We start from the raw sequence: 20,471 nt of genomic DNA on the forward strand, positions 1-20,471 counted from the left end.
ATTTGGAAGTGGCTCTCTCTGAAAACAACAAACCACATCCTGTAGTTGAGCAAATGATCACAAATGGTTCTTGTTTTTTGTTTCAGGTTCGTGCTCAGACTCGAACTGACTCCACACGGAGCTACGAGTCACACTCCAGCAGCACCATCAGCAGTGACGCAGTGGGCGGAAACAAGCCGCCTCCCCCTCCCGTGAAGCCTGTGAAGCCCACTATCGCCCGCCAACCAGTGAACCAGTCGTCAGAAGATCAGAGTCCGGGGAAAGACGAGGAAGAGGACCCCGCCAACAAATCCTTCCTGGGCAAGGTTAGACTCATTTATTGATTTAAATGAATTAATTATTTTTTATTTTATTCTTAAACCAACAAGGCAGCTATCTGGGGCAAAAAGTCAGACTTTTTTATGTTTCTTTCTTCCCTTGTTTTAGAAGATTTCACTCTGTTATTATATCACACTTATTCCCTTCTCCTCCTTTTTTTTTTTTTACTTTCTCTGCATCTAATGTGAAATAGAAAATGGGTGACCAGGTAACTACAAATTTACCAACACGTGTTTCCAACCCTCCCTTCAAATCCACAACAGCTCGTCATACATCACAAATGTTCCCATTAATAAATCTCATTATGTATTTGCGTATTTACAGACACTCTTGTCTGTAAATGTTTCATCTGACAATCACTTCCTTGTGAGTTACACCATGTGAGTGGACGTGTGGTATCTATGCTGGGTTTTTTTTAATCAAAAATTGAAGTTTCACTTTTATTTTCTTCCAGATTAAAGCGTTTGAGAAGATGGACCATCTGGCAAGAGCTCAGAGGATCCTGGAGCTACAGGAGGCAGAAAACGCTCGAGTCAGTAATGCTGTCTTTCTTCATGGTACAGCTGTAAACTTCAGAGCAGGAACAGACACAGCAGGGAGCTTTCAGTTGACCTTTGGCAGTTGAATCCTGTCGGATTTGTAGAAAGCTGCATTTAAAGTTCCTCTTACTTCCCTGTCTGTCCTAAAACAATCCTGACATTCCCATATCCAAGTCCACTGTCTAAAAACATTTTCTGATGTTCAGTCAGATCCATGAAGGTGTACATAAAGATGGCTGTGCCCAACATAAATTGGTTGGAGTGGACTCATTTTGAAGCCTTGAGCATTTTGTCTGTCACCATCTTGCTGTTTTGAAACTTCTTTCTTTTTTTTTTTAAATCCACTTAACTCTTACCTATGAATCATCACTTGTGTCTACACTTAAGACATAAGAGGTGGCTGTGGTTCAGGAGATAGAGCACGTCTGCTAATTCTAATGTGTCTGGTTCGATCTCTGGCTGCTCTAGAAGACACTGAACCCCGACTTGCTTTGATTGCCTGAGTAGGAAGTCTCTATATAAGAACCAGTCCGTTGTACCATCCATGTACAACTTGGCAATCTTTGCAAAGAACAAGTTTTTAATTGTACCTATAGGCACTTTGCTCCTGTTTCTTGGGTTGAATTTACAAAAAATGCCAAAGATAAGAGTTTGATAGGAATCGAATATTTTTGCACCAACAAGATGATTCCTAAAAACCTGCCATTGGTCAGGATGAACCAAAAAATAAATGAGGAACCAGCATCTGTCATGTAAAGACATTTTGTTAAGAAATAGGAAAAAAAATCCAGCAAAGACCTGAAACAGGACCTGAGAGATGCATCTGATCTTTCAGTTGATCAGCCTACTCTTTTTTTCATCGATAATATTCTTAGTGGAAATATTTACTTCCACGCTCATCAGTATTGTACAAACTCTGTATTTCCTTTGATGTTTGCATGTTTCAACATCAATTGTTATATTGTAAATCAAGGCAAGGTAGATTCTGACTAGTAAGATGTATTAATATTATTACAGTACCCCTCACAGTAGTTGAACTTTGGACTGCAGTGTCTGTCCTCCTACTATTTACTCTAAAAAAGCAGCACTCCAGATGGGAGGAAGAGACACCTGGTTTAATGTTCACAGGGGTTTAAGAGTGTTGTTTTAAGGTAGAACTAAAAATCCTCCAAGTAAAGAAAGATACACTCGCAGCTTGTCTGGGTATAGTAGGATTTTTTTTTTTTTCTGTTCTTTACTTTTTTTTGGTATTAGATTTGACATATCTGGGTCTGTCCCTCTCTTTATGCAGTTGGAAATCGCCCAGAAGCATCCGGATCTCTATGCTGTCCCAGTGAAGCTGCCAAAACCCAACCTCAGCCGTCCTCAGCCAATAGGGTGAGAGCAGAGCCTCATCTCTGACATCATAAAAAATGTTCTATTTTTATAAAGATGCAAGTTTATGACCCGTGGTGTGTGTTTGTGTGTGTCCAGTTCAAGCTCCATCCCCGAGCCTCAGACTCCCTCCAGGCCGCTGTACTCTGAGTCGAGAGGACACGAGGACGAAGAGGCCGACTACCGCCGCCAGCTGGCCGACCAGACCAAGAGAGGATATTACAACCCCCAGAAATACAAAGACACTGAGCTGTAAGGCTGGGAAAGCAGGAAGTGACATCATCACCGATCAAAACTCTCTGAACTTTGTCGTGTTGTCAGTTTCAGACACTTTTCGCGTCCCTTGTTGTGCAGAAAGCGTGGTGCATGGATCCAGGCCCCCCCCCACACACACAGAGATATCTCTGGTCTACCTTTGCCACTCGCCATTACAGAAACTGTGCACAGCTGATGTTTCAATGTATATATTCTGTTGGTGTCTGTGATTTATATTTTATTTTCCCGCCTTTATTCTCCGGGGCTCAGTTTGTGCCTATCGTGTGTCACCATCACACAGTAAAACGCCCAATGTTTGGAAGGACAAGAGGCATAAAAGAGATGTAAACACATCACTTGAAGCCATTTCAAACAGCTGGAGATGTCACATTAATATACTCCCATTTTGGACAGAAGAAAAATTCATAAAGGTAAAATACAGCAATGCAAATTAAGTATAATGACACAGTCCAGTGTCTTAACTTTAAGGTCCATGCTCTGCTCCTTAGGTCCTCTGCAGGTGGGACACAAAAGCATGAAAACATGAAATGAAACTTGATGAAGAACAGTCGAGGCCAAAAGTTTGGCAGTTTTGTTTTAGTATGGTCGATCCTTAAAAAGTGAGTGGACAAGCAGGCAGGAGTCAGGTTTTGGACCAGGAGTCAATGCCCAGCAACTTCAAACTTCAATAAATACTGGCGCGGCAAAGTGTGAGAAGCACAAAATTTCTGCTACTACCTAAACTTTTGGCCATGACTGTAAAGAGATTGTTGTATCACAATATGAAAGTCCCCGGTTTGAACTTCCTGGCTGGGACCTTCAGGCTGGTGTAGACTCTCTTGGAAAGCTCCGGTTCCAGGGGTGGTCTGTGTTGTCTGGCCGGCCACCAGTCCAGGGTATACCTGGCTGTCTTCCAGTGATGGATGGGATAGTCTCAAGAAATCTTAATAAAAAAGTTTTTCAGGTTTATATAATTGAACAAAATTTATGTGAAACAACAGAAATATCTGTTGATCCCACTGAGTTGCCGACTACCATCAGTGCTGCATGTGGAGCAGGTGCACACCTTTTGGACACAATAAAAATGTAACAAATGTAAAATTAAAACCAACTAAAACACTGTAAAAATACAACTAATGCCTGGTAGCGTGCAGTTTTTTACATTGTCATGGTGAATACACGAGAGGCTGAAACTGAAGCAAGCAAACACCCAAATCACTGTTACAGTTCTGTGGACTGCACTTCGGCTTTTTCACCAATTTTGTGCATTTTTGTGAGGCGTCACATGCTTCGGGCACGCTCCTCTGGTGTTAATTGTCCTCTAATCGCACCTCCCCTGCTGACCTACACATTCCAAAGTGGACGCCTGCGTCTGCAGCACGCGCTGTGTGAGCTGTGTGCAGTCTGGGAAGCAGCTTATTCTCAAGTGCCTTGCAGCTCTGATTTCAGCTCGGGAGATAAAGACTTCTACCTAAAAAGCACTTGTTTGGTTTTAACTGCTGTTGTAAACTGAACCAAGCAGAGGTGGAAAAGTATTTTCAGTACAGTTACTGCACACTGTCGAAATACACGAGTAGATTTAAACTGGAAACATCTTTCCTTTGTTCTTTGCTTTTGCTTTAGAAGAGCATTGCGGTCACTGAAGAGATGCAAAGTCAGAAATAGAAGATACAGATGGATTCCATGAATGCAGCATCTGTATCTCATCATTGCATGATGTGGAAGTAATAATTACCAAAAAATTGCCCCCTTTTTTTTTTTTTTTTTTTTAAAATTTAGGACTTTGGCGAATGCAGGGCTCTTGGATAAGATGGGGGAGCTATGCAGCTGCCTGTTTAGCATTTCTGTGTTAGACCAGCGTGTAAATGTCACAGATTTCATTAAAAAGTGTATCACGAGCGAGGCGTTCAGACCACTTTTGTGATGGAGCTATGTTTCTTTATTAGCTGCTGGCAACCAGAGACAATCACATTTTTTATTGCTGATGCTTTTTTCTTTTTTTTAAATATTGAATATATATTCATACACTTGATTCAGTTCAGTCTTTGTGCACTACTGTTTGGGGAATGTGGTGACAATCATGTTGGTTTATCAGTCTCTTAAATGTTATTTTATGGGTTTTTTTATTATTTTTTTTGTTTGCTTGTTTTGTTTTGTCTCCTGAGTGTTACACAACAGACTCTTGGGAAAATCTAATAAATGTTTTTTTGTTTTGTTTTGTTTTTTTACACAAAGTCGTATTGTGTTCATCATGTTCTACCTTTGCTTTTGGGTTAGCTTTTGAGAGGTAGGTGTTTCTTTGTTTTCATTCTGCACACCTGGAGCGTTGCAGCATGAAGTGGGTAACGTCAAAAACTACTGGACAAAATCCCCCAAAGCTCGAACTCTAGCTCTTGCATGCTGTATGACCCCAAGCACTGGCCTCCAGGGATTAACTATATCTATCTGGATGGTGCAAAACATGTAGTTCCTCTTTTGGCCACTTGGGGCTCCAAAATAAGTCCAATTTACTGCCTAGAACAAGAAATGGATGTTTTCTGTGACTTTATGACAACTGCATGGTGGGTGGATTTTTTTTCTAGCTCCATCTTGGTGTTGAGATCTGACTGAAACCGAGGAATCAGCTGTGGAAAAACGAAGTACATCTCATGCTTCACTAGCTCATAGAACCACCTTTAGCAGCAGTAATGGAGTAATTTTGTGGGACTTTATCAGTGTCACATTGTCGTAGAAATTTTGGCACACTCTTCTTTACAACATTAATTATTTTTTATTGCACAGCTCTCTTAAGATCTCACATTTGACTCTATGATACTTTGGTACAGAGAGAAGTTCAAGGTCAGCTCGGGGACTGCAAGGTGCCCAGGCCTGTGGCTGAAAAACAAGCCAAAATCATCCCCCCTCCACCACCGTGCTTGACACTTTGTATGAGGCTACGTTTGGCTTTCGTAATCTGGCTGTGTGCATTATGGATCACTTTGATCTTATCATTGGTCCAGAAGGCTGGCAGTTTGTTCAGATGCAGCTTTGCAAACTTGAGTTGTGCTGTCATGTTCTTTTAGAGAGACGACCCTTTCTACTGGCAACCCTTCTAAACAAGCCATACTTGTCTTTTTGTAGTCCATTCTAATTGAACTGTCATGAACGCTAAAATTTAATGTGCTAAACGAGGCCCATGGAGTCTCAGAGGAAACTCTTGGCCTTTTGCAGTGCAGTGAGCGCTGCACTCGCTGACCTTGGGGTGAATCCACTGGGAAGATTGTGACATTGTGTTAAACACAGCTAATATAGAGGTGGTCACACTTGCTGTTTGTCAGTTAGCAGCACCTGGCTACTACTTGCCCTTTTTATTCCTATGGAAGCAAGTAAGGGTGTACTTTGAGTCAAGTGAAAAAACTGTTCGAAATTTATACTTGAGTAAATGTTGACTCCACCACTGGTCCAGTTTTAACTACTTTTCAAACAAAAATAAACCAAGTATCACAGACTGCTGCCTTTTCCTTTAGTTTATTCTGCAGAATTATACATGCAACCTTTACAACTTCAGCTTTAAACTCTTTATCACTTGTGTCACCCTGACAATTTATAGGTCCAACATGATTAGAGTACATTCAGAGATTATACAGCTATTTAAACCAAAGCTAATATTGGCTCTGTTCTCCACCTAAATATACACAAGAAAATCCCAAATTTCTCTTTGGTCAAACAAAACGTCACATTAACACTCAGCCTAGTGAGATAATCTGCCTTCTGCTGTCACACTGGAGATGTACATGTTTACATGACAGTCAACTGTACAGATTAAGGCAAGTAAAGTGATATCAAACAGGGAGGGAAGAGGAGGGATAAAAGGGATTTAAAACAGAGACAGGCGGGAGTGATGTGTCGAGCGAGACGTGTGTGTTCAGATGTAGACAGGTTGTTCCTGTGCTGTCAGCAGACGGTACATGGCTGCAGGCATCGTCTTCATGTGGATCTGGAGCAGAAAGGCAAAAGTGCAATGAGCAAACTAAACTCTCCCTAAATGAACCTTTTCCATGCAAGAATAACTTTTTGTAGAAAATTACAATAGTTTCTTTTTTAAAGATGTCACATCATTTGTTTGTGTTAAACTGTGACACATGACACAGTTTAGGCCAGTATCAACCAGGGATGTACTTTGTTTCAGTGAATGCAAACGTTTACCTTCTTCAGAGCCCAGAATTGATTAATCAGTGTGAATTTTCTCCACTTGAAGGCAATAAAATTGATACATTTGAAAAATATTTTATTACAGAAGGCTACCCTGTTGAATAACTACCCTATTGTGGTGGAGGGGTTTAAGTGTACTTCTGGTCTTGGCGTCTGATAGGGTCTCATACGGTAAACTGGTCCCTGGGGAGGGGCTAGACTAAGGAAGTCCTAATGAAACTTAAGTCTTGGCACTGCATAACCACTCGTGGAAGTGGGCTCTGGGACAACCTCCTCCAGGCCTGGCTGCCAAACACTTAAAGCTCATGAATACACCACCCATGTCTTATATATGAGTGATGGGAAGGCAGAGCCTTGGTTGTGCACCTACTGTACTAGACTGTTGTGCAGAACAGAGAGCTGAGCTGTCCATCTAAGTTTTGACCCTCAGTTATAGCCACCTGTGAAGATCTGGGTAATGACTGAAAGAGCAAGGTTGAGAATTCAAGGGGCTGAAATAAGTCTCACCCGTAGGATGTCTGGGCTCAGTTTTAGGGACAGGGTGAGGAAATCTGGAATGATCTCATATTCATAGTGAGGAGGCAAAACTTTAAAGTTATTGTGCGAGATAAATCAGTTTATGCCGAGAGGACCAGGTGGAAGGGACTGATTTTTCATGGCGTGACCCACCCATATAATATAACGGAAGGATTATTTTCAACTGTAAGTCATGCAAAGCTGCCCTAGTAAAGTCCAAGACTTTAAATATGGAACTGAAAATGACAATAAAGCTTCTCCTTTAAAGTGAAATGGTGCTGCGCCGCACAAAGAACCCTGGGATTACAGCTTTAAAGCCATAAAAAGGCTTTTAATGTGAAATATTGATGCAGGAGGGAAGGCATTCACTGAAGCAGGTCTTTCAGCTGCAGCTGTTTTCCTGATGGAACTGAGGCTGATTTTGAGACAGTTTCAATAATAAAATGAGAAGGTCTATAAAACAGGAATTTACATGTTAAAGATATTTTAAGATACGTTTCAAACGTTTTTTGCTGCCGAGGTAAATAAAAGAGCATATGTGGCCATTTTCAGTATTTACCTCTCCCATGGCATTGGACAGGATCTGAACAATCTTCTCGTGAGGAGTCGCCACGACGCTCTGGCTGTTGATCTCGATGATGCGGTGACCAACGCGGACGCCTCCTCTCTCAGCGATACCGCCTCTCATCAGACTGCAGATCTGCACAGGAGGGAAACACAGAGGGCTTAGTGGGGACACAGCCCACAAATCCAAGAATTTGACAAGAAGGACAATTCATTTAATTTGTTCCCTGCAGCTGCGAGTGAGTTTCAGTAGCTTCAGATACTCACTATGCCATTCTGGACGCTGAAGCCTAGCTGGTATCGGAGATCCGGCCTACGAATGAGCACCATGGTGACAGGAGGGCACCTGACAATGTTCATCTTGATCCTGGACTGAGACTTGAGACCCTGGGGAAACATCAAGCAGACATATGAGGGAGATCCAGCAAACACTTAAGAACCCCTTCTGCTTGTAAGGGGTTTAAAAAAAGACGAAAGGTTGAAAGAGAGAGCAGCAGCGTACCTTGATGATGCTCTGGCAGGTGCTGAGAGGTAAACCCACCAAGCTCGTACCATTTATGGTCATGATCTGATCTCCAATGTTGAGTCGGCCAGACTTCTCCGCTGGGCCGGCGTGCATCATGCTAGCGATGATGACTGTGGGGAGGATTGACCCCCAGCCAGACTCCACGATCACCACGCCGAGGATCTCGCCTTTTTGCTTCTCGATGTAAACCTGAACGTGAATATGACCTTAGTTTCTTTAAAGATACCAAATAATGCTCATTTACAGCTTCATAGTTGCATTTTGGGGATTCTAGTAGAACAAATCTTGTCACTCTCTCTTTAAACGCTCTTTTAGCTTCTGTTGGCCCCTAAAAAATAAAAGTAAAATAAAACTCCCAATTTGCTCTGAGTGGAGTCGGATATATGCTGTAACTCTGTGAGGAGGGGCTCAGGCTTCTGAGAGCTCTAAGCCACATAAGGTAGCGGATCTTTGTTAGTCTGAGATTGTGCCAAACAAACAGCCAGATGACATGGATAATGAAGCCTGGACTACAGTGTTTTTAGGCAGTTTAGCAGCAAGTAAAAGTCAAACTCAGATATAGAACATATATATGCATAGCTGTACGTGTTAATGAAGCCTCAAGAAGGACATCTTAGTGCTTCCAAATGTGAGGTGTGTCTGAAAAGTGAAGGAGCACACCAATTTCTCAATCACACAGTAAAACATACTGTGCTTTATCCTAAATTTTACCCTAGTGTGTTACAAAATTAACATCCCGTTGTGTTCAGTAAGACCTGAATGTGCAACTGAGACCACAAAATTCTCAAGAAAGTGCTTAAAGAAAGACTTAAGGGAGCCAAAAGGCCATTTTCCCATAGACCGCCCTATAACCGGCCGCCCCCTGCTGGCCACTAGATATGAATGCAGGTTTATGGCACTTTTGCACTGGCTTCAGTCTGTGAGCTCAGCTGACATCCAACTGAACACTGGATTGGATGATCTCAGACAGGATGTAACATTTAATCTGCTGCTTCTGCAAGCCACTTTGCAGCCCACCTTCACTTCAGGTCATCCATTTCGTACTCCTCGTGCTGTTTCTGACTTAACTAATGATGTAATACAATACAATACAATAAAAGTTTATTTGTATAGCACATTTAAAACCAAGGGTATACCAAAGTGCTTCACAATAACACAATAAACAGATATGTCTGTTTTCACTGATGCTGGGAAATGTGCAGTTGGTCTCAACCGTTATGCTTTCCACATATGTGCATGGAGGGGCAGATACAGTCAAATAAAACTTCCTGCACGTTTTGATTAAAGGCGTGCCCTCTGTCTTTTTTGTGGACTTAATGAAACTAAGATATGAAACGCACCAAAGAAAAAGAACTTCACAGAGACACTTTGGACAGATATCGACAGTCACCTTCACCAATCCAAATCTACCACAGCCCTCCCAGTTCGGGCTTCTCGCTGCCAACCACACAGCTCTGAAAAATGTGAGATGACAGCAGGCAGCGAGAGCAGGGAGGAGGCTCTGAGGTCAGAGCAGGTCGAGCATCACAAATTCACCTTTATACTGAGGTTAGGAGTTTGCTCTTTTTAATAAAATGTCATTTCTCAGTACAACTGTCATGCAGCTGTGACTCCTAAACCAGATGCTCATGTAAAAGCACTGCGAGGCAAACTAACAACACAATGAGCAGGAAAAACATTCATAGCCTGACCTGAATTAAAGAGATGTGTTGCTATTTTTATCTGAAAGATTCATCCATATGCAGAGTGGAATATTTTTATCTTACGAATGCAGACGTGTCCCTGTCGATGATGATTAAAACCTCCCGACTGTGCCGCCACCTGCTGGCTGACTTACGTCTCTGCAGTTCTCCGACTTGGAGAAGTGGATGAGGTCGTCGTTGTACATGTCCTGAGTGTTGAGCAGGTCACTGTACTCCCTCTGGCTCAGGTCCTCGGGGTCGATGCCGTTGGCCCTGAGGAACTCCTGGTAGGCAACGCTGAAGGACTGGCCGATGGACTGAGCGATGAGCTGAGCCTGAGAGAAGGAGATCAATCACGGATAATAAGAAACAAGAACATTTCACTACAGCTATACCTTTAAAGACATTCCCCACCCTAAAAATAACATTTTATTCTAAAACCAAATCCTAAAAGAACGTATAGAATTTTTAAGCTCTCCCAATTTTTAATTTTGTCCATAATTAATATTGGATCGGTTCTTTATGAAATACAAATATTTTCTTTCTTCTCAGGTTAAGGCTGACATCAGTTGTGCTTTTAGAAACAATGGAAGCAGATTTAAACTGCAAACTATAAATAACTCTCCCCTTTAGAGCTATTTTAGTGCTATTTATCCAATCAGATTTCTGTTTCTGTTTCTTTCTATTTCTGAGTATAGCTGTGGCTCAGGAGGTAAAGTGGGCTTTCTACCAATCAGAAGATCAGTGGTTTGGTGTTGAACCCTGGGTTTCCCTTAAATGCTCCTTCAGTTCATAAATGCAAGCCAAATTTGACCTGCCACTGAGAGTTTATGAAATTCTGATGAAATAATCAGTATGGAAGTTCTTCCAGATGTCCAAGCCTGGAGGATTTATGAGTTAGCAGTAGGTTACCTAGCTAGTTGATGTCTAAGGGTTATAATACCATATTTTGACTAAAGTTGATTTCTTAAAAAAGAAAGAGAAAAACTCTGAAGGTAAATTGGAGGGTTAGTTGACATATAGTGATCTGCTACATGATGGTTAGCTGCAGAACTATGGTTAGGCTAACTTAACACAAAAGCACCAGAAACACATAAGATATTGGAGCTCCTGATGGAGAGACAAATACCATTGTACAGCAAGAAGACACTGCAGAAACAGACCAAGTTTAAGGCAAAAGAACATCTGTGATGACCCAGTGATATACTAAATTACATTTCGAAGAGTTTTACAGCTATTTAACACTCTTTACAGCTGTTTCAGGGGAAATTTAATCTAATGTGTTTTCAGACTTTAGAGGCAGAAATCCTGCAGTAGATTACTTAGATAACTTTTATGGCCCTACATCAAAAGCAAAAAAAAGCCTACACCCTAAAAATAAAAAGGTGATCCAAGTTGAATTTTAGTTAAATAAAATCAGATTTTGAGGACCACTTTTTTAATCATTGACAATAACCACCAGTAACGCACATCCTCAGACTCGAAGACGTGGCAGATCATTCTGTACAGTCTTCTGTCATCTTGGGTTATGGTGGTTTGCTCTGCTGTGCTGTCCAGGTTTTCCTGTGCGCTGCGGGACCGGACCATCTTCCCTCGGGCCATCAGGACCACCATGTTACCGATGTCAGCTATGTAGGAGATTGTCCTCAGGGGCAGGTCCATTAAACACTCCTGGTATCGACAAATACATGAGTTACTTGTAAATACAGGCCCTGCATAATAAAAATAAAATGAATAATAAATCAAACCTAGTTTAAGCAAATAAATAAAAAACAAAGGACCTAAAATTGAACCTTGTGGTACACCACAGATAACGTGAGCTGTAAATGATGAATATGATGTGGTATCTGCTAATATACTTTTAATAGAAGTATGGAAAGTGTTGCAAGGGAAATCTGTAATTTTGTGGTGTTGATATAAAACAAAATAATAAATGTTATGTTTATACCTGAGTGTCTGCATTGAGGACCTTGATCCTTTGTGTGGACATGAATAGATCAACCTCAGCAGTGGATGGAGCCTCGTCGTCGGGGCTCTGCATAGCCGAGAAACAACAAGGAAAGAAGTGAACAGAGGAGGCAACAGGTTGATAGAGAGCAGCAAAGAGGTGAGTAGAGCGGGCGTCACGACTGTCCAGAACCTCCAAATCTAACAGCTGCTCATGAGATTGACAAAAGCAAACAGTCACGTCTGGTCTAATCTGGTTTCAACAAACGAATAAGACAGAGACAATTGAAGCGTGCACGGCCATTCTCCTCTGTGGTCATCCTTGGCCACAGATTTTGCATCATGCATTGCAATCACAGATAAGCAGAATGAAAAACAAACTCACCTTCTTCCTGTTCTTCGCCTGTTTCTGAGCTGCCTGCAGTGATCAGAAAGAACAGCAATTCAGAAACACAAATCCAGGCAGCGGTGATTTGAGGAAAAGGTGGACAAACACAAAAACTAACCGGATCATGCACTGTAGACTGCCTCTATTCCAAATGCCAAATCAAGGGACAAAAGAACCTTAAAGGGGTATGTTGCGTGTGCTTGTGTGTGTGTGAGAGGACAGTGATGTTACTGTCTATCACATTTGACAACAGTGGGATGCCAGAGGCGTTTGCAGCAAACATTATCAAAAGTGTTCTCTGCATCAGTGTGACACAAACGACCCTGAAGAAAGACAAGCGACCTCATGTGTTTGCAGCAGATGCCTCATCACAACTCGAGGTTTCCAAATGCTGCTGTGTCCACCATTTGCTCTTTAAAAAAGAAACAAACAAAAAAATCCAAACCTGTCTGATCCCCTTTAGAGATGATTAAAAAAGGATTTAGTCTGTGAAATCAGAAGGATCATTGTGTTTATGTGGACTCAGACTACAGCTGATTTAGCTTAAACAAAAATAAAAGTGGCTCTGATATGTTGTCCAGTTTGTGTAACCTTTATTTCCGTCCAATTCAATTATATAGCATCAATTCACACCAACAGTTGCCTCAGTGGGAAGGAAAAACTCTGTTTTAACAGGAAGAAACCTCCAGCAGAACCAGACTCAGGGAGGGGCGCCCTGCTGCCGTGAGCAGCTGGGGGTGAGTGGGTGAGTTCATTTATTGCTAATGATTAAATACAATATAGGTATATAAACATGTGGAGACTGAAAAAGTGGCCTATAGCAGCATAACTAAAGGAAGGTCTAGGGTCACCTGATCCAGCCCTAACTATACCCTTTATCAAAAAGGAATGTTTTTAGGGCCAAGTACAATAACCTCAGTTTTGTCTCATCCAGGTCTTTATGTTTTTAAGAGATGATTATAGTTTAACTAACTGATTGGTGTCATTTGGTTTCATGATTAATAAAGCTGGGTGCAGTGAAAATGTATGCATGGTTTTCTCATAATATTACCAAAGGGATGAATGTACAGTATAATGTAAAAAAGTACTGGTCCCAGCACATAACCCTGTGGAACTCCATTATTAACTGTTGTATATGAAGAAGACTTCCCACTTACCTAAACAAATTGAAACCAATGAGACAGATATGCGTCAATTTCAGTGCACTTCCTTTAATACATGTCATTAACAATGTTAAATGCTGCACTGAGTTCTAACAGGACGAGCATAGAGATGACTCCACAGTGAGAAATCATAAAATCATTTACAACCTCCAGTTGCTGCTGTTGCAGGGCTATGGTGAACTCTGAAGAACTTCACTCAACAGTCAAACAGACCATTCATCTATTTAACTGAAAAAGATGTGAAAGTAAACATAGCCACTCTGACATCAGCCATTACTTTGTGGATTATTTGTAGCCATAGGAAACCATATTTGTACAAGAGAGTGCCATTAAAAGCTTTGTTAGCAAAGCTACATCTATAAACTAAAATTTCACAGTAGAAAAATGTTTCTGAATCTGAAAACTGCAGCTCATGTGTCGATTCTTGTGCCATTTCTGATCATTTTTAATGGAATATTATGACTGATATTATGGCTTGTTTGTGCTTCAGATTTGATGCATGAGCCACCGTGCTGCCAAATCACAGTTACAGTCACAACAGTTGGTACGGGATATTTTCCACAAATCCCTCTGCCCACATTAAATTAGGAGACACTAAGCATGCATGTGGACGACAGCCTCACACAGAAACAACAGCGGTTTATTTCTAGAGATTTCAAGAGATTGCACTGTTCAAATGTTAGACACAGATGAATGAGAGGTTAGGTAACTGGCACTGGCGCTGTGATTAAAGCAAAAAAACATGATGACTGAAAATAAAATCCAGAGTCTTATGTTTCATGTGAAGTGTTTTTTTTTTTACCATTCACCACATAAAGCATCCTTGTTCAGCTTTGGTCACTAGAAGCAGAGTAGAGCTTTCTGGCTTAACTTCACTTTCAAGGAGTATAGACAAGAACATAAAGTCTGAAGATGTTACAGCTCCAGCAACACATGCAGCACGAAGAAGAGCTTCATTACAAAACCAGGAGTCATCCTGACCCTGATGAAATACTGATTAAGTAATAAAGTTAAACTTCACACTACAAGCGCTGCTGGAGCTTTAACCGCTTTTTGTCTGCTGCAAACCAGCCCTCCATTAAATACGACGCACACCAATATACCAATATTTCTGAATTAAAAACTCTATTTACTGATAACTCTATTATTCTACTATAACACACAATCTCGGTTCGTTTGTCTACCAGCACCTTGTACAAAACCTAACTCTGCAAATGGGTACCTCTTAGGCCTCTTGAAGGTTCCTATCAATATCAGATATTATGACACCATTGTGTTGCCTAGTAACCACCTACCAACAGGCTAAAATTGCCATTTGTAATGTTTGTAATGACAGCTTAAAAAAAAAGCATCGTCTCATTTTGATATCACAACAAGAGGATCTAATTTTGATCCACAAATGTTTAATGATGCACGGTACATCACGCTGCCTGGCAACTACCAAGCAACAGGCTGAATCTACTCATTTTTCGCATTTATGCAGCCATAACAACATATGAAAGCATTTTCATGATCATTTTCATTTCATCATGAACAGCAACAGCAGCACAAAGATGCTAAACAGTGTTGTGGTGTGGGCATGTACTAGTAAAGTTATCCTTGAGTTGTTTAATTTTTGGTAAACAGTCCCCACGTGGATTCTATGCTTAACTTTTACTATAATTAAAACAAATAAATAAATAAAATTAATAATAACAACAACAGGAACATACAATTTGAAAGGTTCCCTTTGAAAGAAGGTGTTTTTAAAAAATGAAAAAAAGTTTATGTTTTTGATATCTAATAAATATAGTATTACCTAATTTAATAGACTCCTTTTTGCATAGTTGAATACTTCAACCATATAGTTGACAAGATACTTAGTTTCTACGCCACATGGGTGATGTCAGTGAGGTTATTTCCATTTTTTAGTATACATTCTATGGGCTTGATATTTTATTTTTTAAGCCTTCTTTAATCAGATATTATATTATATATTATTATGTACAGCACAAAAAAAAAAACTTAATTTATGTTATCAGCTACAGACACTGAACCTATCAAGTTGATCCAGTATCAGTTTTCATATCTGATCTGTTCATTTGTTTCAGTAACTGGAGCAGCTTAAATGCATAAAGCCACCGTAGAATCAACGCTTACTGTACTCACTTTGCATGAAATTTAATTTTATAGAATATGTGTGTGGAAGAGCCACACACACACACACACACACACACACACACACACACACACACACACACACACACACACACACACACACACACACACACACACACACACACACACACACACACACACACACACACACACACACACACAGCTGTACAGGTTTTCAAAAAGGCACGACATCAGATTTAGCATCCTTACAGTCAGCTCATCCAGCTACTAGACAGAAGCCTGTCTCTCTTTTTCTTTCCCATTCTAACAAATAAAATGACTCATACATCCCCATCATCAGCTCACAGTCTCTGACCTTCTCCCTCTCTGTAGGTTTCTCAGACATTAATGGAGGCGACGTCCCCAAACTATCAGTCAACCATCCAGGGAGGAGCGCAGAGCTGGGCTCAGCTCCTGTCTTCCTCCTCCTGCCTCCAACTTACTTCTTCACAAAGCTCACGTCTCACTGCTCATCTCTCACACTCAGATAGCTCTATGTTTGAATGCCACGCTGTCACTGGGAGCCATCTCACTCCCTCCCTCCCCGACACCACCTCCATTTAACTGACTACATTAGAAAGAAAGGGCTGGGGTTTTTTTCTCATGTTTACAGTAACTCCCAAAAGTCACATTTAAATTAACATCCTCCTTCTTTATTACGTCCCCATTTGCGTGATCCGCATTTGACATCATATACTGTGACTGAAGAATAAAGCGAGGTCTCCTAGCCTCATAGCACAGTTTATATAACATCCAGTAGTGCTGAGGGGGGAAGCCTGTACGGCTGTGGATCAGAAGCAGTGATCTGTGGTTGATTCACTGCACACACACACACACACACACACACACACACACACACACACACACACACACACACACACACACACACACACAGGGACTTTTTGCTGTGTCGCCCACTGAGGGCTTCTGACTTTAAAGACCCAAATACAAAGCAAAGCTCAGTTCCATCTCCAATGATGCGTCAAGGCGCATTAGGAAATGCAGCTCTGAATCAGGGCACTGTGGCTTTAATATCTGAAATCCTTGATGTCTATTTTTCCAGCATATAAAACATTTTGGCGCCCAAAGACATGTTGACGTTACCTCAAAGGAAATATCACCCAGACTGTGATAAGTGGGGATTAATTTACTCAAGGCGCGACACATTTTTGTTCATCAGTCGCCAGATAAACACAGGAGAATGCAAAGATGCCTGTTAAGTAAGATAACACACACTCCATAACTTAAAAACACTCAGTGGCCACTTTATTAGATACACTGCCCATTAACACAAATGTCTAAGTAGCTAATCACATGGCAGCAACGAGACGGACCGCTAAAGTTCAAACTGAGCATCAGAATGGGGAGGAAAAGTGGATTAAGTGACTTTAAACGTGGCATGGATGATTTTCCCACGCGACCATTTCCAGGATTTACAGAGAATAGTCCACAAAAGAGAAAATATCCAGTGAGCGGCAGTTCTCTGGCTGGAAATCCCTTGTTGATGTCAGAGATCAGAGGAGAATCGGTGAACTGCTTCAAGCCAATATGAAGGCAAATACTTAACTCAAATAGACACTGGTCACAACCAAAAAGAATAACATCTATGAAAGCGCAAATGCATCAAACCTTGAAGTAGATGACCTACAGCAGCAGAAGACCACACCGAGTGCCTCTATTGTCAGGTAAGAACAGAAAACTCAGGCAACAGTTTCCAAAACCGGAAGACAGAATATTAGAAAAACATCTCCTGTTTTGACGAGTTCCAATTCTGCTGTAATATTTGGATGTTCAGATTAAAACTTGATGTGAACAACATGAAAACATGGATCTGTCCTGCCTTGTATCAGTGCTCCCAGCCGGCGATGGTGGTATAAAACTGTGGAGTATACTGGAGGATATGTTTAAAGCCCCAGGCTACCTAACCACGTCAGTATCTTCATCATCACAGGGTACCCGTCTGATAGATGCTTCCAGCAAGCTAAAGCACCATGTTACAAAGCTCTGCTCATTTCAAAGGGGCTGGAGCCTATCCAAGCTGTCTTAGGGCGAAAGGCAGGGCACACACTGGACAGGTTGTCAACCTGTTACAGGGCTAAAAAGTAGAGACAGACAGCCACTCTGATGGGCAATTTAGAGTTACCAGTTAACCTAACCCCATGTCTTTAGAATGTGGGAGGAAGCTGGAGAGCGAACCCACAGAAACACAGGGAGAACATGCAAACTCCACACTGATGGTGGAATTGAACTCAGGACCTTGTTACTGTGAGGCAACAGTGCTAACCACAATGCTACCCCCTGTATTCACGGTAGAGCAAGAACAAGTCTTAAACTGAACATTTAACAGTGTTTCCTGAAAACCCTCTGCTGTCTGATCATTTCCTGATAACATTTACATTTACAATAATTGATTACACAGCAGTGGAGAGTAGACTTTATCATAGTAGATGTCTTTCTGAAAGTGCTGTAACTAAGTTTAAGAATATAATCCACCCACTGTTATCATCTTCAATGCCCTGTACCAACATAGAGCAGAGCAGCTATCTGAACGCTACTCCAACAGAGGTCGATTATCTTGTTAATAATTTTACCTCCTCACTACGTACGACTCTGGATACTGTAGCTCCTGTGAAAACTAAGGTCTCAAATCAGAAGTACCTGACTCCGTGGTATAATTCTCAAACACGTAGCCTAAAGCAGATAACTCATAAGCTGGAGAGGAAATGGCGTGTCACAAATTTAGAGGATCATCATTTAGCCTGGAGAAATAGTTTGCTGATTTATAAGAAAGCCCTCCATAAAGCCAGAACATCTTATTATTCGTCACTGATTGAAGAAAATAAGAACAACCCCAGGTTTCTCTTCAGCACTGTAGCCAGGCTGACAAAAAGTCAGAGCTCTACTGAGCCAACAATCCCTTTAATGTTAACTAGTAATGACTTCATGAACTTCTTCACAAATAAAATTTTTATCATTAGAGAAAAAATTACCAATAATCATCCCACAGATGTAATATTATCTACAGCTACTTTTAGTACCATCAATGTTAAGTTAGACTCTTTTCTCCAATTGATCTTTCTGAGTTAACTTCAATAATTAATTCCTCCAAACCATCAACGTGTCTTTTAGACCCCATTCCTACAAAACTGCTCAAAGAAGTCCTGCCATTAATTAATGCTTCAATCTTAAATATGATCAACCTATCTCTAATAATCAGCTATGTACCACAGGCCTTCAAGGTGGCTGTAGTTAAACCTTTACTTAAAAAGCCATCTCTAGACCCAGCTGTCTTAGCTAATTATAGGCCAATCTCCAACCTTCCTTTCATATCAAAAATCCTTGAAAGAGTAGTTGTCAAACAGCTAACAGATCATCTGCAGAGGAATGGCTTATTTGAAGAGTTTCAGTCAGGTTTCAGAGCTCATCACAGCACAGAAACAGCTTTAGTGAAGGTTACAAATGATCTTCTTATGGCCTCTGACAGTGGACTCGTCTCTGTGCTTGTCCTGCTAGACCTCAGTGCTGCGTTTGATACTGTTGACCATAATATCCTATTAGAGCGATTAGAACATGCTGTAGGTATTACAGGTACTGCGCTGCAGTGGTTTGTATCATATCTATCTAATAGACTCCAATTTGTACATGTAAATGGAGAGTCCTCTTCACACACTAAGGTCAATTATGGTGTTCCACAGGGTTCAGTGCTAGGACCAATTCTATTTACATTATACATGCTTCCCCTAGGCAGCATCATTAGAAGACATAGTATACATTTTCACTGCTATGCAGATGACACGCAGCTCTATCTGTCCATGAAGCCAGGTATCACAGACCAATTAGTTAAACTGCAGGAATGTCTTAAAGACATAAAGACCTGGATGGCCGCTAACTTTCTGCTTCTTAATTCAGATAAAACTGAGGTTATTGTACTCGGCCCTGAAAATCTTAGAAATATGGTATCTAAGCAGATTCTTACTCTGGATGGCATTACCTTGGCCTCCAGTAATGCTGTGAGGAACCTTGGAGTCATTTTTGACCAGGACATGTCCTTCAATGCACATATTAAACAAATATGTAAGACTGCTTTCTTCCATTTGCGCAACATCTCTAAAATTAGAAATATCCTGTCTCAGAGTGACGCTGAAAAACTAGTTCATGCATTTATTACTTCCAGGCTGGACTACTGTAATTCATTATTATCAGGATGTCCTAAAACTCGCTGAAAAGCCTTCAGCTGATCCAAAATGCTGCAGCAAGGGTACTGACAGGGACTAGAAAGAGAGAGCATATTTCTCCTGTATTGGCTTCCCTTCATTGGCTTCCTGTTAAATCCAGAATTTAATTCAAAATCCTGCTCCTCACATACAAGGTCTTAAATAATCAGGCCCCATCTTATCTTAATGACCTTGTAGTACCATATCACCCTATTAGAGCACTTCGCTCTCGCACTGCAGGCCTACTTGTTGTTCCTAGAGTATTTAAAAGTAGAATGGGAGGAGAGCCTTCAGTTTTCAGGCCCCTCTTCTGTGGAACCAGCTTCCAGTTTGGATTCGGGAGACAGACACTATCTCTACTTTCAAGATTAGGCTTAAAACTTTCCTTTTTTGCTAAAGCATATAGTTAGGGCTGGACCAGGTGACCCTGAATCCTCCCTTAGTTATGCTGCAATAGACGTGAGCTGCCGGGGATTCCCATGATGCATTGAGTTTTTCCCTTCCAGTCACCTTTCTCACTCACTATGTGTTAATAGACCTCTCTGCATTGAATAATATCTGTTATTAATCTCTGTCTCTCTTCCACAGCATGTCTTTCATCCTGTTTTCCTTATTTCACTCCAACCGGTCGCAGCAG

General features: G+C 41.1%; 2 protein-coding genes across 6 annotated transcripts in view; one reads left to right on the top strand and one right to left on the bottom strand.

The window, feature by feature from the left end:
- tjp2a (tight junction protein 2a (zona occludens 2)) overlaps window positions 1-4,698 on the top strand; it is a 41,409-nt gene extending 36,711 nt beyond the window's left edge. For all 5 annotated transcript variants that reach the window (XM_031745721.2, XM_031745724.2, XM_031745723.2 and 2 more), the window contains 4 exons: window positions 87-305; window positions 773-850; window positions 2,149-2,234; window positions 2,331-4,698. In XM_031745721.2, coding sequence (XP_031601581.1) covers window positions 87-305; window positions 773-850; window positions 2,149-2,234; window positions 2,331-2,487 — 540 coding nt within the window. In that variant the 3' untranslated portion in view covers window positions 2,488-4,698. The remainder of the gene's footprint in view (window positions 1-86; window positions 306-772; window positions 851-2,148; window positions 2,235-2,330) is intronic.
- A 1,279-nt stretch (window positions 4,699-5,977) lies between these two features.
- LOC116324934 (amyloid-beta A4 precursor protein-binding family A member 1-like) overlaps window positions 5,978-20,471 on the bottom strand; it is a 28,622-nt gene continuing 14,128 nt past the window's right edge. Inside the window, exons 6-13 of the mRNA XM_039615200.1 lie at window positions 12,298-12,330; window positions 11,914-12,000; window positions 11,436-11,636; window positions 10,121-10,300; window positions 8,260-8,472; window positions 8,025-8,144; window positions 7,753-7,893; window positions 5,978-6,462 (exon numbers count right to left, since the gene is read on the bottom strand). Coding sequence (XP_039471134.1) covers window positions 6,391-6,462; window positions 7,753-7,893; window positions 8,025-8,144; window positions 8,260-8,472; window positions 10,121-10,300; window positions 11,436-11,636; window positions 11,914-12,000; window positions 12,298-12,330 — 1,047 coding nt within the window. The 3' untranslated portion in view covers window positions 5,978-6,390. The remainder of the gene's footprint in view (window positions 6,463-7,752; window positions 7,894-8,024; window positions 8,145-8,259; window positions 8,473-10,120; window positions 10,301-11,435; window positions 11,637-11,913; window positions 12,001-12,297; window positions 12,331-20,471) is intronic.

The sequence above is a fragment of the Oreochromis aureus genome, linkage group 7 (genome assembly GCF_013358895.1).
Source record: "Oreochromis aureus strain Israel breed Guangdong linkage group 7, ZZ_aureus, whole genome shotgun sequence".
NCBI classification, from domain to species: domain Eukaryota; kingdom Metazoa; phylum Chordata; class Actinopteri; order Cichliformes; family Cichlidae; genus Oreochromis; species Oreochromis aureus.